The 17,669-nt window shown below is 32.1% G+C and overlaps 1 protein-coding gene across 1 annotated transcript; it reads right to left on the minus strand.

The window, feature by feature from the left end:
* Window positions 1–3,490: 3,490 nt before the first annotated feature.
* On the minus strand, window positions 3,491–11,289 carry LOC127729254 (uncharacterized). Its single transcript, XM_052236993.1, has 2 exons — window positions 11,251–11,289; window positions 3,491–4,629 (listed from the first exon to the last, which is right to left on the minus strand). The coding sequence occupies exon 2, from the start codon at window positions 4,608–4,610 to the stop codon at window positions 3,618–3,620; it is 993 nt and encodes a 330-aa protein (XP_052092953.1). The 5' UTR covers window positions 4,611–4,629; window positions 11,251–11,289; the 3' UTR covers window positions 3,491–3,617.
* Between the last annotated feature and the right edge of the window lie 6,380 nt (window positions 11,290–17,669).

The raw sequence follows: 17,669 nt of genomic DNA on the forward strand, positions 1-17,669 counted from the left end.
GTTCATTAGGCCAAATCAACCATCTGTTTTGGAATTATAGGCTGAACTGTTGTTTATTTTTATCAATAGTACCTCTTAAGTCGACGCTAGGGGCCGTCTTGACCTTGTTGTAGGGTATGAATGATTCGTTCATTGTTGAAGACCCTACATCAACTGTCAAGATGAAGAACAGGAATAAAAGCCCCGTTCATTGATAATTTTTTATGTTTTCTATGTATTGTGTGCGATTTTGTCCATGTACATTTACTCCATATCCTTTCATTTTTTTGAATCCCCCTTTGGAAAAACTAATTTATCAATATTTATGCTATGAACAGATGTCCGCACTCGTCCTAGCTGTGGCATTGTGATTGACAAAGAATTAGTTAGTGTAAAAAATACAACAATCTTTTTTACAAGTAATTTAAAGAGGGTTGAAAACTGACAGTTTTACTTCGCCATATACACCATTTCGCAGGTTAATCGACAATTAACGTGCATTTCATGAAAATTTCAGAAACTGGTCCCATCTTCAAAATTATTAATCTTATGTTTGAATGAATGATTCTTATTATGAAATAAAAAACTACAGTTCGGTAGAACAATCGCGTCACGAAAGTTGAAATCTTCAACTGAATGGTTAAATTTTAACCAATTATGATTAAAAAATAGTTTCCCAAGATTTTAATCTATTACAGTGATGTAAATTTTTATTTTACTTTGTTTTCATATTTTTTTCTCTATTTTCCATACTAATGTATTGTTGATTACAATGTTGCGACCTTGAATAGAAATAAACATTTTATATTCTGAGAGTCATTAAGCTTATATAAAATAATCAAACGCTGCTTATTATCGAAGATGTAGTATATTAAAATTTCTTAGTCAACTTGCATTAATTGTCCAAAGGTTAAGTGACAAATCGAGAATACTTGTAGCTCACAATTCACCAAGCCAGTTCCCACAGTTAAACACCTTATAGTTCACGACGTGATGTACCCAATTTGTATTCTCCCTTTTTCGTGGAAAAAGTGGACAGATATACGACTGACTCTTCCGTCTGCTTAGACTGCATGCCAGGAGCACTGACTTCAGCTCTTAATATGATATACAGATAGAACGACTAGTTAGATAAATGGTTCTTCGCATTAGAAGACAACAGCTTTCGGTGACTTTCTACGTGAATAAAACTTTGTTTTAGATTTGAACATCTACGTGCAACACAAATACAAAAATATATCAAGTAAAAGAATAAATTACTAAAATGAGATACAGTCAGTGAACATTTCGATTGTTCATGTTATTTTCAATAAAATTTCATTTAAAAAGAAATCATTTTGAGATTATTTCTTGATAATATTTCATGAAATTTTCAGTTTGATTTGAATTTTCCTTGTTTATTCATGGAAATTTTTGTTGAATATCTTTTTAATTTTGTAATTCAAATACGGATAAAAATAATTACGTAACAGTTTCTGGTTACATTCGACCGAAAATATATGAAAAACCAATTATTGTTAAAAAAAAAATGGTGTATTAATTTTTTAATATATATCTTTAAATAATATCCTTTTTTACAATATTTTAGTTAAGAACTAATTCAGGTAAACATGGTGAATTACAGGTAAACATCAAGATGCCAATCCTTATGAGGACCCCCTAATCTTTACAGACGAAAACCCAGTTGAAATCAAACATAAGAAATGAAACTCTTTGTTAGAGAAGGTAAAAAAGGCCAAGTTGGTAAATTTGAATTGTTTACATATGTTTCTATGGGCACTAAAAAAAGTTTAATGATGTGCCTAATTTAGTATATGTGGAACTTTTTTGTGCATAAGCATAACTTTCGCCGAAAAATATTCCAGAGAAAGATAATAGATTGATTTGCATCTCTGCCCCCGGCGACAGTTTTTTTGGAAAAAATCCAAGAAAATGGGCAATAATTTCATCAAAAAGAGAAAGTCGAGTACACTTTTTTATGTTTAGGCATGTTTGAGTTGACTATTATGTCTTGAAAACGTATAAAAGAAAAATATTTCATACATCATCTCGCTTAAGAATCTATAATTTTTATATGTTTATGCTCTAGGTCGATATAATAACATTTAAAAATTAACAGTACTAGAAAATAAAATATATGGGTCAAGTTAAATACCTTTCTAATGAGTCATAACAGCAGAATAGGTGTGTTCGAATTACAAATTTTTACTAAAAGTACTTGACGACAGACTTTTCAAGTGGATCTTAAAAATGCATATCTTCAAAAAAACTTCATTCTTTGTGTGCGTTATCTAGGATAATTAGTTTTCAACCTCTGAAATTTTTTTGTCTGCCCTTCTTCGAAATATTTAATTAGATTTTTTTTTTTAAATATTTTTTAACTTTCGAAAATTCCCCCTGACAACCGATCAGATGATAGTATTTAAGTACATTAAATGAAGCTAAATAGCTAGTAGAAACATTTGTCTTTTAAAATACATGTGGCATATAAGGATCGTAATTATGCTATGTGAATAAATTTATCGATTTTCAAGAGCTGTCTTTTTATTTATGGTCACTATTGATGTTTGGGTGGTGTCTTATTGAAGCATACCAACTTCTCTATATATTCATACGGTAGTTTTCAAATATATGATATTACAAACTAAAACAATAATTATATGCTGAGATTGGACTAAGTTTTGCTAAGTCTCCATGGTGACATTTATTTCTTTGTTTTAAAAAATATCTGAAGTAGTTAGTATCAAGTTTAATGATGAAATAACAGTCAAGCACATATAAAATCTATACTACTAAAGGAAGAGACCGATTTCCTTGAGCCGCAACTCCTCTGAAACCATACAAAGTCGGAAATATTTGCGATATGACGTATAAATGTTGTACTTCCTAAATTTGTATTTGAAAAAATCTTTTTTCCACAGAAAACGCCAATTTTTGAGAAAATATCTAAATTCGGAGACGTTATCGATCCGTGTCTTATACGCTTTCGCGCATACTCAGTCGACGTTCTTCCTGCGAAATCTATATTACCTTATCTGTACGCCGTATCTGACAGGTGCACCACCAAACAGTGTATTTGGGATTTGCTATATACACGGGTCATTATACAGGGTTAACACTACTAAATTCAATCATTGTCACATTGTTTCCTATTGTAGTATTTTATTCAGCATAATTTTATAAGATGACAATACGAATACTAAAAATACAGACTTAAAATAAGGCGTAGGTACAGTTTCCTATTTGTTAGCCGGCATGACGTAAAAACGGCGAATCAAAGAATTCAACTTTATATATAACCAATATAGGACAATGGTATTGATTGAAAATTACACAATTCCAGGCCTCTATGTTTTCCAAATAATAAATATTATCAATAATTAATAATTTCCAGGTCAACGGGTTCAAGCAGAAAGATTTTAAAAGCAGAGAAAACTGTGCATCTTATATAATCAGCATGACTTTATCAGATGACAATAGCAATACTAAAAGTCCAGGCTAAAAATAAGGCTTATACATGATTCTTCAATACTTTAATTCAGTCACGGACCCGCGATGTCGCGGATGTGTTCTAGTATATATTATCGAGACTACCTAGTAAAGTTAGGTTAATCATGTTGCACTTAATTATTCAGAATTCAAAATTCTGGTAGGTGCCTATATTCAAAGTATTTCTTAACATGTTTCATAGTATTCATGACCCAAGGTCCATATTTTTCCACAACATGGCCGGGTCCCTCCGAACCGTACTTTGACATAAAGTTGATTCCAATGTCACCATCGAAGGATGGTTCGAGGAAAAATGGCACGGAATATCGATCAATTCCAATGTCTATAACGCGATGTCGAGTAGCCTTAAAACGACCACCCATCATTCTTGAAAATACATCTCCAATATTCATTACCAGCGTATTTGGCCTTGGTTCAAGTTCTACCCATCTACCATCTGGTGCCAAAATCTCCAGTCCTTTATAATTAAAAGTAGTCAATAAAGTTAGAAAGTTAGAGTCCGTGTGGTCTGGGGTAGTCACTACCTTACCGTCTTCAATGGCAGCATTTTTTGGTGGGTTTTTATCCCAAGGTGGATAATGGATCAACCTAAAAGTTGACATAGGCCTGGAAGAAAATATAGGCTCGAAGGCATACTCATCTATACCTAAACCTAATGCTGCAAGTCTCAGAATCTCCAGAGCAGTTTCGTGCATATATTCGTATGTCTCAAGCAAAAACTTTTTAAAAGGAAAAGTTCCGTCCTCACCTGGCCAGACAGACTTTTCATAAAACCAATTTCCTGGGGCAATTGTTTGGTCATTTGGATCAACATCTCGTCCGAATTCAAATCCTTCTTTTCGACTTGGTTCATTATCACTTACTGGAAAATACCCGCGGTAAACATTGTTACTTTCGGAGTTCCATATATTTCTAAGCAGTGTTTTCTTTGTCTCCATTGGTAACCCAAAGAACCATTGACAGCATTCATAAAGTTGATCATAGTTCAACCCCTGCACATTTTCTATAAACAAAAATCCAGTGTTTTCCAAACCATCGACAACAGTTTTAGCAACTTCTGACCTATGTGTTTTAGCTTTAGATATGTCAACAGATGGCAATTTTAATATCTCTTTTTCCATAGTGCTTTTATATATTAGTCTGAAAGAAAAAAAAAGATCTTTCGAGTATTTAAGTTAACCTAAAATTTCGCTATCTTATATAACTCCCTTCTGGAAATTCCACATTTCTTATCACCATTTAGGACATTGAAACAATTTACATATGTATCAAAATGCGGAACATACTAGTAGTGATAAGGTGTATATGAACACATTTAATTGAAAAAAAAAGAAAAAGAGAGGGAGAGATTATTGCTTACTACTATTTTCCATTTAAAGTGTATTAAAATTCTTATCTAAAAATCTCCTGTACCAACCATGGACAACGAGTGGCACGAAAAATATCTTTTTCATTGATTTTTACAACTAATTTTTACTCATAAATAAAGATAAGTAATCGATGTTATAAATGGTATCACTTCCTTGAAAATACCGGTTTCGAAAAAAAAGATTTTTGTCCCTAAAGGAAGACATTGCTTCGAAATGTGCCCAGTTAATAAATATTATATTACCAATGTCATTTTTTAACTGCTTCTTACATAAAATGTAAAACATTAAGTGAAATTTCAAACATGACCGTCTCATTTTTTATTAGGTGCGATAATACCTTAAAACGGCCCCTATTCCTAGCTACAATTTAAAATTGGGATTCATTGAGCAATATCACAATGAAGCATAGCTAATACAATAACTGTTTAGGAAATATATCTTTTTGTTGAAAAATTACGCACTTGCGCTCTGTTCATGACGTCACAAAAACAATCATTTAGATTCTCCACGAAAATTCTGTGAAACGGGTAAATATCAATTGATCTTTTGGACAGGAAACATAGAGCGCATGCGTCGACGAAAAAGATCTATTTACAAATATGATTGTTATAACGTTTTACATATATGATTGAATATTTAGTTGTCGACGCCTGTGCTCTATGTTTCCTAGACCTTAATTTGGTTGAACTCTGTACGATTTTGTAAAATTTCGCAAAAATCTCCATTTTGACCTATGTTTGACCTAAATCAACGCTTTAAAACTAAAACTTTGCCAAGCAAAGTTCTATTCAACTTTCTCACATGTCTTCACATCATTTTAAAACATTAATTATCTTGAAACATTAAACTTAATAATCGGCGCCTAATATGACCCTTGCCGAACTTACTCCAAAATATTTATTCACATTTCGTAGCTAATAACTTTTCATTAAAATTAGACTAAGCGGAGTTTTAGAAATTAGCAATACAAGAGGAGGCTAAAGGCGAATGAGACAACAGTCCAACGACAAAAATAAGCTGAAACGTCGAGATGACAGCGCAGTCTGAATAGACAGGTGTCTAAAAATATGTCACCATCTAAATCGTCACTAGTCTATAAAAGTTATGAATGAATAAAACAAATCAATCAAATTATAATAGAACACCCAAATTCTCCAAAAAACGAAAAAGAACCGCTAAGATATAATTTACTACGGTTCTACTAATGAGGTTCCAGACTTGGGATAGCCGCATGAATGTGTGTGTGTGTGTGTGGGGGGTAAATCCAGTTTTTGAGATTTAACACTAAATTGTTTTTAAATCTCGACCAGCAATTTAACAAAATGTACACAAAACTGTGAATTTTCTTAGGTCAGTGCTTATTGGTCTTCTGTCTTTTCAATATTTGTTTATGTGTTTCGTACTAATCTGCTTAGTCAAACCAGGTGTCTAAACAATATGTCAAAGTCATGAATAAATAAAACAAAAATAATCAATTAAAGAACGCCACATACTTATGTCGTTGGGTAAATCTATTTTTTTTTTTGAGATCTTAACCATATTTTTGTTTAAATCCCGATCAGTTGTTTAACAAAACGTACCCAAAACTGCGAGTTCTCTTAGATCGGTACTTTTGTCTTTTGTCTTTTCGTTATTTGATTTTGTGCTTTGTGTCTATCTGCTAAGTCTAGCAGTCTAATTAAAATATAGAGCTCTGATTTCGTTTAAACGAAATCAGAGTTCTATATTTTAATTAGACTGCTAAGTCTAGCACTTTTCAACTGATTTTACAGGTTGTTTTTATATTGTGTTGCTAGACCACTGTCCCAAGTTAGAGGGAGGGTTGAGCGCTCACAAATTTGTTGAACCCTGCAGTAACATTCTTTATGTGTCTGTCCTAAAGCAGGAACCTGTAATCCCGTGGTTGGCGTTGGTTGCTGTTTGCCATTTTTGTTTATTATAGTATAAATCAGACAGCTGCTTTTCTTTTCTAGATTGGTTACAATTGTTCAAGCCGTGGTCTTTTATAGCTAAGTATACGGTATTGGTTTTGCTCCTTGTTGATGGTCTTCCTGTCACCTGTAATTGTTCCAATCTTTGTCATGTGGTATTTATGGATAGTTTTCTCCTTTGCAATGACATCTCCTTATTTTCATATATTAAAACAGACAGTAAAAACAAGAATATGAATAGCATTTAACTCTAGAATAACGGTAAAAGGTGTAACCCCACTAATTCAAAGAACATACAAAAAGTAGTACATATTTAAAACAAAATAGTTCCTACGCATGGGCGTTGCTTTCAAAATATGTAGACTATTTTGGATTTATGGTATCAAATGAAAGCTGAACGACTAGTGATCATTATAGAACACATTTTGACTTATAATTTAGAATAATGAAAAAAATGTATAAAATAAAAATTAAAAAAAAAAGAGGTTTCATTTTGCCTGTTTCTCAGATCCGAAATACCTGTTTTGGTACTTCCGAACTTCAATGAACCAGTACTCTCTTATATGCAATTAAATGCAATCTATGTTTAATTTTTCAGTACAAGACACCATAAGGCGTTGCTTTGACATGTAATGACTGTCACTTTATTTGAAAGACAACAGAGCTGTGACTGTTTGTAATTGAGGAATTTAACATCGAAAGCAATTGGGCGGTGGATAAGTGGAGTTCTTCGATAATAAATAACAAAAACACAAAAAAATATGGAATTGTACTGTAGTAAATGTCGGCGGATTAGAGCACGGGATGTCAATAAATCAATAGCAGAAAATTTCCTATTGATTTGAATATATATATGTACACGTGTTTTTTAATACAAATTATCTATTCAATTATAATATGTAAACATATTGATCTTTTTGTCAAATTTGAAGGATCAAACTATGACTTTAAGGTTCATGAGGACCCTTTGACTAAAATGGCTGCGTTTTCATCTCAAAATTTACACTAGAGTACAGACAAATGTGTGCATCTGGAAAAGTTTTAAGGCATATCATGCCCTAGATAAATAAAATTCAAAGGCATTGCATGTTTTAGAAAATTTAAAACTTAACTGGATTTTGCAGTGCACTTTTTTTCGTCCCTGCAGAAGATGATAAAAGTAACAAACAGTTGAGTTTCGCTTGATATGGTCCACTCAGGTACAGAGTTTAAATAGGTATCTATTGTCCATCTATTGTCCATGTCAATACAGTTCACTTCAATTATTACCTGTCGGGAAGTTCTCAAACCTCTTTCACAACTTAGTTTATTTTAGTACCTTCTGGAGGAATGAAAAAAAGTGCACTGTAAAATCCTGTTAAGTTTTTAATTTTCTTAAACATAAAATATATTTGAATTTTATTTATTTAGGGCATGCTATGCCTTAAAACTTTTCCAGATACACAGGTATGTCTGTAGTCAGAGTAAATTTTGAGGTGAAAATGCAACCATTTTAGCCAAAGGGTCCAGATAAATCTTAAGAAGATTATCAATTTAGTACAAATGAACTGAGGTTGACATGATTTGTTCATATTAAAAGTGATGTACGATTCATTAGTATTCGTATGTCTCTTTTGTAGTTATTGAATATTATGAAATGATTCGTACATTTATTTTACAGGATTTATCCTGATTTTGACAGAATCACTATATTTTTATTATCTTTATTTTAAGAAAACACGAATCTATCATGGAAAATGATATTCAGAACTTCATTCATCATTATACCTCTCTTGGTTATATAAAGTTTTTATAGATAAACAAAAATACCGAACTCAAAATTCAAAAAAGGGGAAGTCCATAAAAACTGACAAAATCAAACGTTTTCAATCAACGGAACCAGTGAAAAACAACTGCCATATTCCTAATTTGTTACTTGTCTATCAAAGCTGAAATATCATGTGTAACACTGTGTAATGAATTATCCTATCTAGAAACTATTATCCTCATTTAGATAACACATTTAAATGATTTGTTTACTTTTCTTCTTATTTGTAACAATTCATTAGATATTGTACTGGTTAATGACATCTACACGACACAATTTCACACAAAAGTAAATATATTGTTTGAAAGGGACATCTGTAAATGTGGATTTATGGTAAAAACAACTATACGAAGGTCAAATGTTATACTACTATCGAAGAATGCATTATTCTATAAGGATAAATCTTAAAGTATTGCCAAGAAGGGCATTATCTCCCCGTATAGTTTCATGGGCACTTGTTTCTGAAAAAATACCTATATACCTTAATAAAACAGTAATGATTTTTTGAGACAAGTGCCTTTGCATGGTTTCTTTCATCGAATTTGATCCATTGGCAAATACGACATGAGGGGAACGCAAATAAAAGTGAAATATACAATAAAATAATGTGATTCGTCCGGCCCGCTTTTCTGTTTTACATTCATCAAGAACGCTAAAAAAGGGGAAAGAAATATAGGAATACTTGAGGATCTATATGACCGAATGGGACACACAATATAGCCAAATCCATCTATTATCAACTATGCATAATGGAGTTGGAACCTAAGTTTCTTGATAAGTTATCAATTTATCAACGGATAATTCAAGAAAAAAGTATATCATTTAAATTATGTCAGTAGCGAGGCATAAATGACGGAGTCAAAGCTTTTCTGAATTAGCTTTTAACATTTTTGCTAAAAAATAAAAATAAAAATTGGAGCAATGTATTTAGATTCAGAATTCAAAATGTCAACTACAACCGCCTGAATTCGAATTTGTCCGAGGAAGTTGCATCACTATTTGTTTGCGCATATCATACCACGTACACACTCTTCATTATTGGTGTAATAAGTTAACTTACTTCAGTAGATGAGTTATAAGTCAGATCTTTTCGTGTGCATTTGGGTAGGCGAAAAATTTGTGGTATATCAGAGCAACAATAAAACCCCAAAATACTCGTCTACTTATTTATGCTATATTATTCTACCTGTTGTCTGGCGTTGGCACTGCCTGTGTGTCACTGTTTATTCTTTTTTTGGATGTCTCAATGTCATTTTGTAAAATTCATTCTGTTTGTAGCTTTGCCTGTTTTCACATTGAATGCGTATTTTTTTTTTTTTAGCAAGTAAATAAAGCCCCACTACGAGTGCTTATATCAAAACACCAGAATCAAGTGACATTTACGATTTATATAATTATTGTGCAATACACGAAAACTTATTGGATAGCAAGCACATCTAGTATTAACCTCTTTTCAAAAGATTATTTTTTTATTTTATGTAATATAAAAGCAAATATAGTTTTCATTAAGTACGGACACACTCTTGAAAACAAGAATTTCTATTGATTTATCTTACCTGTATAGTTACAAATATCAATGAATAAATAGATTCACTCAGGGGTAAATATGGAAACTTTTCTGATTATGCGTGCATTTATATAAACCGGGTCTGTCCTTGTTAGGTAAATTTTGATAAACAACACGCTGATAAAATTTTAACTATCTCGAGTTGATTAATATCATAATCAATAAGATTTTGTGGTAGAATTGACATGTAACAAATCTGAAAACCGTCACATATGGAATGTTGAATGAAAGGGTTTCTAATACACAATCTTGAAATGATATTGAAAAGTAATTCCACTGCTAAATCTGAAATTCGTCAATAAAAGTTAGACACTTAGGAATATAATATTATGTCAATTCAAATCTTTAAAAATAAGAATGACCATAATGCCAAAAGAAAAACCCTTCCAGGATGTGTTCAAAATTGTTAATACATCAGATACCATACATAAAGGTTCACCTACATCCGACATGATTTGATAATTGAACACAATATTTAAGATGCAGAAGAGAATTCATTTTTAAACGAATTTCAGTTTTATGCTCTTATGATATACTAGATAATGGAATGTGTGTCCGAGCGAGAACTTCTCTATGTTCATTACTTTAGATATACTTATCTAAAACTCATATGTCACTATTCATTTTGTACACTATTTTGTAGTTTACGTATTTTGTCGGTTACTTTATGACGGATAGCGCTTAACGTCTTTAGCCGAACAGTTTTATCTTTTTACTTTATTCAATTCATTAGTGCTGGTTCATATTCTGGACGTCAGTCTTTGGTCCTTTCAATTACAAATACGGATAACAAAATGAAACTCAGAAATGAAAAAAAAAATACTTAATACCAAACTCATTCAAATGATACTAAACGTCTTAATCTTCAAAATCGCTTATCTAAAAATACTACAATCGCGAACATTTTAAATAATAAAAATCGCGGGTATCCTTCTATCGATAAGTGTCATGCCAAAAAATGACGTACATGTCCCCGTCTTTCTACAAACAATACGGTAAGGTCCACGTTTAATGGTCGCACATTTTCCTAATTATTTTGAAACTGATATCAATTGAAAAAACTAACAGTATTATATATTTACTTACATCAAACAAACCGGGATGTGATATTCAGTAGGTAGGTGAACATGGTGAACCCGGACGCTATTTATCTAAACGCACACAAGAATATCTTTATCGTTTTAGACGACCCAATAAATTTAAAAGTATCATTTATCAACACCTTAAGAAGCACAATCATCCTATTAAGTATTAACAGTTCAACCTTTAGAAGTAGTAATTAAGCAGCATGGGGAATCTCATTCAAAATGTGTACGATCACGGAAAATAATTGAATTAAATTGGATTAAAAAATTACAGACAGTCTATCCTCTCGGTCTTAATGGAAATTGGTAATATAACAAGAACCGATTCTGTTAACATTTTGGATATAGTTTCTAAAACTGTTCGCAAAAACCGTTCTCATAGGCATAGAATAAATCGCAATCAAAGAAAATTTTGTACCAACAATACAAAAATTTCTGACCTAATTACTATTTCAAAAAACAACAGCTTACATTATCTGTTAACCTATCTCTGTTCTTTACCTGTTAATAAATTACATCTAATTTTAGAGGATTGCAACACAATTCCATATTGCAGTCTAAAATATGAAATCGTCCAAACTATAATTGCATATTGTTATTCTGAACTGTTTCCCAAAATTGAGCGCCCTGAAGATCATAAAAAAACATTTCATTAAAATCAAACATGTCAATAAAGGTTTTGATTTTGTAGATATTGCCGGTATTCTTAATGATCACCCCGTAAAAGAACAAATTCCTGGTTATTTTGATAATACTGAGCTCCCTCTTTCTTGTTATGTTTACAAAAAATCTACCCGGAAATATGTGTTTAGTTATAGCGAAGTGTGTAAAGATGTTAATATCAGTGACAATACATCTACGTCATGAAATTGCAGTAATTCCAAATACATTTATGGCCCCAGTTCCCATGTTATAACAGGAGACCTTAACATCGTCAGTAACCGAGAGTTGAAATCATTCCTCAGTAAACGACCTAAATATCTCCCACCTCCCGTCAATTATTAATTGGAATGAGTGTCGTAACATCATCCATGACTAACTCCGTACTTACTACACGAAATGGATAAAACGAGAAAAAGCTGACAAAAAATCCTTCGATTCTTTTTTTAATTCAGTAATGAACATAGTTGATATTCGTATTAAACATTTTAAAGAACATTTTACTTCTAAAAACAACCACAATAGCTCTATTCCTTGTATCAAACATAAGCTAAAAGAACTCGCCAAGGAATTTGTTTTTGTCCCGGCTGATAAGGCTGCCAATAATATCATTATTGTTTGACGTAAATTTTACATTGAGGTTCTGCAAAAGGAAATCACCAATTCACCTACATTCCAACTGACTCCATTTTCGGAAAATGACATCTTATAACAAACATAAACTTTTAGCTACCTCTTTACAAGCAGCACCGAATAACATAAAATTCCAACTATGTACTGGCTTCCGAAGCTGCACAAAACACCATACAAGTATACATTTATTTCGTCTTCAAGCCATTGTTCCACTACCAAACTGTCTATTCTACTTACTAGTACACTTGGTACAATAAAAAACCTGGTAATAAATTGTTCAAACAAGGCATTTGAAAATAGTGGAATTAATTACTTTTGGAGCGTAAAAAGTTCGTTGGAAGTACTTGATAAATTGCATGCTCATATTGGTGATTTCGAATCTGTTGAAAGTTTTGATTTTTCTACACTATATACCACTTTGCCTCATAATCTCATTTAGAAAAACTTCACACATCTAATTAAATGGGCATTTAAAAAGTCAGAATGCGAATATATATGTTTTTTAGTAACAACAAACAAAAGAACTATGTCAATTGGACCTGCTTTGAAACGATAACTGCACTTGAATTTTTACTAGATAACATTTTTGTTCGCTATGGAGATTCCGTATATCATCAATTTATCGGTATTCCAATGGGGACTAACGGTGCACCATTTATTGCGGACCTGTTTCTGTATTTTTACGAGTTACAATTTATGCTTAAAATCAGGAAAGATCCATCGAAACAGCATCTTATACAAAAATTTAATAACACGTTTGTATATGTGGATGATATATTGGCTCTCAATAACGACAACTTCAATATGTACACTTAAGAGATTTATCCAGCTGAACTGACTTTAAATAAAGCTAATACTAACAATGAATACTGCCCTTTCCTGGATCTTGATATCTATATCTTTAACGGGAAGCTTAATAACAAAATTTACGATAAAAGAGATGATTTTTCGCTCACCTTTCCGAAGGATATATGAGCTTTTGCCATCACTTGGCGTCCGTCGTCGTCTGTCGTCGTTCGTCCGGTGTAAACTATTTCAAACATCGTCTCCTTTGAAACTACTGAACCAATTCCAACCAAACTTAAGCCGAATGATGCTTAGGGTATCTAAAATAAAGTTTGTGTTTTATTTACTGTTTCGTCAAATAACATGGCCGCCATGGCTAAAAATAGAACATAGGGGTAAAATGCAGTTTTTGGCTTATATCTCAAAAACCAAAGCATTTAGAGCAAATCTGACATGGGGTAAAAGTGTTCATCAGGTGAAGTAAGTTCTATCAGCCCTGAAATTTTCAGTTGTATTTGATAACCCATTGTTGGGTTGCTGCCACTTAATTGGTAATTTTAAGGAAATATTGCAGTTTTTGGTTATTATTTTGAATATTATTAATGATAAAGATAAACTGTGAACAGCAAAAATGTTCAGCAAGGTAAGATCTACAAATAAGTTCACATGGTCAAAATTGTCAATTGATTCTTTAAGGATTTATTGCCCTTTAAGGACAATTTTACACAATTTATTTATCATGTTTTCTAACTTTAAAAAACCTTCTTGTCTGAAATGTCTGAACCAATTCCAACCAAACTTAAGCTGAATGATTCTAAGGATATCTAGAATAAAGTTTGTGTTTTATTTTCTGTTTCGTAAAAAAAAAAAACAAGGCCGCCATGGCTAAAAATAGAACGTAGGGGTAAAATGCAATTTTTGGCTTATATCTCAAAAAACCAAAGCATTTAGAGCTAATCTGATGAGAGGTAAAAATGTTTATTAGGCCAAGCTCTGTCAGCCCTGAAATTTTCAGATGAATCTAACAGCCCATTGTTGGATTGCTGCCATTTAATTGGTAATTTTAAGGAAATTTTGCAGATTTTGGTTATTATCTTGAATATTATTAATGATAAAGATAAAGTGTAAACAGCAAAAATGTTCAGCAAAGTAAGATCTACGAATAAGTTGTGTACGACCAAAATTGTCAATTGTCCCCTTAAGGAGTTATTGGCCTTAAAAATCAATTCTTCACAATTTGTTCATTTAGTTTGCCTACTTTAAAAAATCTTCTCCTTTGAAACTGCTGGATCAATTTCAACCAAACTTGAGCTGAATGAGTTTCAGAGTATCTAGTATAAATTTTGTATTTTATTTTCTTGTACGTCAAGAAACATAGCCACTATGGCTAAAATGAAACATAGGGGTAAAATGCATTTCTTTGATTTTGAAGAAAATATGACAGATACAAAGAACATTTCAATGGAAGTTTTAAGCCATTCATTAATATATATTGAAAAGCAAAAATAATCATTGATGAAAGATTAAAGCAAAAAATTACAGGTGAGCGATTCAGGCTCTGGAGAGCCTCTTGTTTTGCTTTTGAAGAAAATATGACAGATCCAAAGAACATTTAAATGGCATTTTTAAGCCATTTATTAATATATATTGAAAAGCAAAAATAATCATTGATAAAAGATTTAAGCAAAAAATTACAGGTGAGCGATTCATGCTCTCGAGAGCCTCTTGTTATATTTCCTATTGTTAATTATCCTTTTTCAGATGGTGACGTTCCCTTGTCACCATCATATGGTGTTTATATATCTCAACTTGTTCGATTCGCTCGTGTATGCAATAACGTATTTGAATTTAACGAAAGAAATTGCTGTATTATAGAAAAATTGTTACACCAGGGTTTTCGATATCACAAACTTGTCAAAACATTTACTAAATTTTATCATCGGTACAAGGACATTATTCGTAAAATAAATCAACGTATAGACATGATATACGTTCAGGTATTTCACATTCAATCTTTTATGGTAATATTCTATACAAAGCACAAAAATGTCGTCATTCACCTCAAAAGCTAACCAAACCTATAAACAGACTTATTCAGAAGGGATATAATTACGATACTGTTGTCTGGTCATAAAAGTTGGCATTTTTTAGAATTAATATTGATTCACTAATAGGGTCTTTGCATCGGAAATAAACATATTTATTCTAAAACCAGTTGTTGGCATGATACGGGCTATGTTCTTCTCATATATTTTATGATGGTATGATATTAAACCCCTAACGGGAGGGATTGTGCTTGATTTTCTTATGATGAAGACATAATATTTCAATCAGATTAATTGAGGTCTGGAGCTTGCATGTCAGTAACTGCCAGTAGTACTTTGTTAATTTATGTTATCACTGTCATTTTGCTTAGTTTCTTCTGTTACCTATTCTAACACCGGACTCGGACTTCCTTTAAACTGAGTTTTACTGTGTGTATTGCTTTGTGTTTGTTTATTCTACATTGGCTAGAGGTATAGGGGAGGGTTGAGATCTCACAAAGCATGTTTAACCCCGCCCCATTTTTGCGCCTGTTCCAAGTCAGGAACCTCTGGCCTTTGTTAGTCTTGTATGTTTTTTTAATTTTTGTTTATCTATATGTTTCGGAGTTTAGGGTGACGTCCATTTTCTCTGAACTAGTAAACATTTTTGTTTAGGGGCTAGCTAAGCCTGCCTCCAGGTGCGGGATTGTCTCGCTGTGTTGAAGACCCATTGGTGGCCTTGAGCTGTTTTTCTACACTTTGGTATGTACCACTTTGAACATACACATTATATTAAAGAGCTCAAAGATATAATTGCTGATGCGATATAAAGGAAATAACAATCAATCAATCAAAGATATAATACAATATTCAAATTAAAGTCATATAGTCATGTTATGTATTTGCAAATAATTTTGAATCCTCATATTTTCAATTGAAAAAAAAGTCTACAAGAAGGTAACGATAAATGTCTCTTCATCAGTATTTTGGGGAAAAAATCAATCTTCCGTTTCCCTCAGTTTTAGTTTGTAACCCGGATTTGTTTTTATCTCTATCGATTTATGAGTTTCGAACAGCGGTATACTACTGTTGCCTTTATTTAATGCCAATATATGTGATATCATTTTACTTTGTTACAGTAGATTTTATACCGAAAAAATACCGAAAACTACATTTAAGACGTATTAAGAACAATGAATTTACTTGGAGGAATCAGTCATATTGGTATTGACTGTAGCATAACGCCGGACCAGCTCGCAGCATTCCAAACGATACTTATAAGTTTTCATGATTAGATGTCATTATTTGATGAATTTAGAAAAATATTTACATTGTTCTTGTTACAATTTCGCAGATTTAAAAGTTTTGTAAAAGTTTATTTGAGGGACGTCCTTTACCAGTATCTGAATTAATATTATATCATAGCTTCTTCCAATAACAGTTTGGGTTTGGACAAGAATGTTCCTTTTTGCTATTCTTCTTCATTTGTTTTATGTGTGACAATTTCAGACAAATGATCGAGAAATCAAATTCTAAAAACCTTTATGTGTAATGGAAATTTGCTGGTAGAATCCTTCCTTCTTAAGTCAAACTTCTGACTTGGTGCTGATTTGGTGCTGACGGTTTTCTGATATAGATAACAGTGTTTATAAGTCATGCACCGGACTTGGTGCAGACGACTCCTTGGGACAACCAATAATCTTGTTAAGTTGGTGCAGACGGTTCACCGAGACAACAGTTGGAAGTGACAAAGATGGAGTTTATCATTTGTCATAGAACCAAACCTTTTATGACAGTCAATATGTTTGTCAAGGCAAAATTATGCCTAAAATTATGAGACACTATATATAGCTATCAAAAAGAATGAAAACTGACTTGTGATAAGAAATAAAACCATTATTACCATTGTATCCTCCGAGATGATTTCTGAATAAAAGCTGGCGTCTCTTGTTGAGTAAATGACCAAAACACTCGTTTTGTTCTGAGATGAATACGATTATGTTTAGTTTGGAGTTTTGTCTAAATCAATGGAATATTCGCATAACTTAATATATAGACATTCCAACACCTCTTTCTCATTTTCAACAATAATCATTTAAAAAAAAGATTAAAAACTTGAAAGAAAGTGAGCACAGATTACAAATGCATATCCATTGTATCTCCAAATATTAAAACCTATCAGATAAAATCTGTATTTCTGGGTTGAAAATTTTAATGAAATCCTGTTTGTTGTTAAAGGAGAAAGAAAAGAAGTTAGTTAGTAGTATCCTTTAACTTTACTTTCCCCTATATAGATGATGTTCTCTCACTAAATAAT

The sequence above is a fragment of the Mytilus californianus genome, unplaced genomic scaffold, assembly GCF_021869535.1.
Source record: "Mytilus californianus isolate M0D057914Y unplaced genomic scaffold, xbMytCali1.0.p SCAF_2, whole genome shotgun sequence".
Taxonomy (NCBI): domain Eukaryota; kingdom Metazoa; phylum Mollusca; class Bivalvia; order Mytilida; family Mytilidae; genus Mytilus; species Mytilus californianus.